This window comes from Heptranchias perlo, chromosome 14 (assembly GCF_035084215.1).
Source record: "Heptranchias perlo isolate sHepPer1 chromosome 14, sHepPer1.hap1, whole genome shotgun sequence".
Taxonomy (NCBI): domain Eukaryota; kingdom Metazoa; phylum Chordata; class Chondrichthyes; order Hexanchiformes; family Hexanchidae; genus Heptranchias; species Heptranchias perlo.
The window spans coordinates 52450204-52452574 of record NC_090338.1 but is presented as its reverse complement, the minus strand read 5'-3'; the positions used below and the strand labels follow the sequence as shown (position 1 = coordinate 52452574).

Sequence of the window (2371 nt, the reverse complement as noted above, 5' to 3'; positions counted from 1 at the left end):
TCTCCCCTCCCCGGGCCTCACTCTCCCCCCTCCCCTCCCCGGGCCTCACTCTCCCCCCTCCCCTCCCCGGGCCTCACTCTCCCCCCTCCCCTCCCCGGGCCTCACTCTCCCCCCTCCCCTCCCCGGGCCTCACTCTCCCCCCTCCCCTCCCCGGGCCTCACTCTCCCCCCTCCCCTCCCCGGGCCTCACTCTCCCCCCTCCCCTCCCCGGGCCTCACTCTCCCCCTCCCCGGGCCTCACTCTCCCCTCCCCGGGCGCCCTGTTATTGTGCGACGCACAGTCCGTGTGATGGAGACCTGAGCTCGCGCCCCGCTCTGATCGTTACCCTTCACAAACCCCCCACCCCCACACAGCTTTACCCTTCTCCCCTCTCACTGTCTTCCCCCCCAGGCTCACCCTCTATTTGGTCCTTTCGGGATGAAACATGGCACAACGCCGCCCACAATACCCCAAAACACGGTGAGGACGATGATGGGCACCGTCAGGCCGCTGTAACCCATGGCGCAGACACGAACTGGGCTTCAAACCGACAACGACACCCGTCTCCCGGAAACCAGAAGTGACGCGAGGCCTTGGGATCGCCTCCCGATAGGACGGAACTGATCTCACAATGCCTTCATTATGACATCATAATCAAGCTGATTAGAGGCAGCGGTGCCTCACAGAGGAGCGCGGGAAGATTTAAGGGCAGGTGCTGGGCCGGGGTGGTTTGCAAGGGTTGAAGGTGTGCACTGATTAGGAAGCTGCAGGTTTGATTCCCCCGAATCTGAGACAAGGCAAACTGGGAATGCAGCATCTCCCAGCAGGTCAAGCAAAATCAGACTTGGGTGACAAGTCTATAATGTCCTGGTGTCGCGTCAAAGGGAGCAGGGCCAGGGGTCTGTAAATCAGGTCGGCAGCTCTTCAGCAACCGAGGAGTGACTCCACACAGACAGAAAATAAGATACTAAAAAAGTTACCAATAATGGACAATTTTTAAAAGTGTTTTATGAATCATATTTTGAGAGAAGGTAAAATGAGAACAGCTGAAAGATCCTTGTCCCATTTTCTTTGACTTACAAATGTACTCATTAAGGTGAGGGTTGTTACTGCTGGGAACCTTCCATTTTCAGCAAATTGTCAGTATAAAGACCAGATGCGGTACAGTTTGATGCAAAGTACAGCTTCTACTCTATCCGGATCTCAGAACAGCATAAATTAATAAATATGTGTGACATTTTACTTTTTCCAGTGCCAGCCATCCCATGACCTCATTGAATGAGTTCACTAATCTATTGTCCACTGAGAACTGGATTGCATTGCTGGATCTAGTTCTGGGGAATCGAGCGGAGCAAGTGTCAGTGGGGGAACATTTACGGAACAGTAATCATTAGTATCATTAGGTTCAGATTAGTTATGGAAAAGGACGAGGAACAATCTAAAGTAAAAATAATTGGAGAAGGGCCAATTTCAGTGGGTTGAGAACGGATCTGGCCCAGGTAAATTGGAATCAAAGATTGGCAGGCAAAACAGTAATTGAACAATGGGCGGCCTTTAAAGAGGAGATAGTTCAGGTACGGTCTAGGTACATTCCCACAAGGGGGAAAGGTAGGGCAACCAAAGCCAGAGCTACCTGGATGACGAAAAAGATAGAGAAATAAAAACAGAAAATGCTGGAAAAGCTCAACAAGTGAGACAGCATCTGTGGAGAAAGAAACAGAGTTAACGTTTCAGGGCGAAGACCTTTCATCAGAACCAGAATTAATAAAATAATGGGAGAACAGGAGATGTGTTGCTGCTGCAATATGTGGGAGCTTGTGGACATTTTTTTCCAGGGCGACTACATCCTCGGTAAGTGTCTGCGGCTTGAGAAACTTCAGCTCCGAGTTGAGGAGCTGGAGTCTGAGCTGCGGACATTGCAAGACATCAGGGAGGGAGAAAGCTACCTGGACCTTTTGCTCCAGGAGGCAGCCACACCCCTTAGATTAAATACTTTAGAATTGACACGTGGTCAGGGACAGGAGGGCGTGACTGCGAGTGAGGCAGGTGCAGGAGCCTCAGTCCTTGCGCTTGTCCAATAGATTTGAGGTTCTTTCAACCCTTGTGGACAAATGCAGGGACTGCGGGGAGCACGAGCAAACTGACCACGGCACGGTGGTACAGGAAGCCGTTCAAGTGGGGGGAGTAAAAAGGAAGGTGGTTGTAGTAGGCAACAGTGTAGTTAGGGGGATTGACACTGTTCTCTGCAGCCAGGTGCATGAGTCCCAAAGGGTATGTTGCCTACCCGGTGCCAGGGTTAAGGACATCTCCTCCAGGCTGGAGAAGAACTTGGAGTGGGAAGGGGAGGATCCAGTTGTCATCGTCCACGTAGGTACCAACGACATAGGCAGGAC

The 2371-nt window shown here is 52.1% G+C and overlaps 1 protein-coding gene across 1 annotated transcript in view; it reads right to left on the bottom strand.

Annotated features, from left to right (window-relative positions):
* atp6v0e1 (ATPase H+ transporting V0 subunit e1) overlaps positions 1-583 on the bottom strand; it is a 23705-nt gene extending 23122 nt beyond the window's left edge. Inside the window, exon 1 of the mRNA XM_067996431.1 lies at positions 396-583. Coding sequence (XP_067852532.1) covers positions 396-499 — 104 coding nt within the window. The 5' untranslated portion in view covers positions 500-583. The remainder of the gene's footprint in view (positions 1-395) is intronic.
* Between the last annotated feature and the right edge of the window lie 1788 nt (positions 584-2371).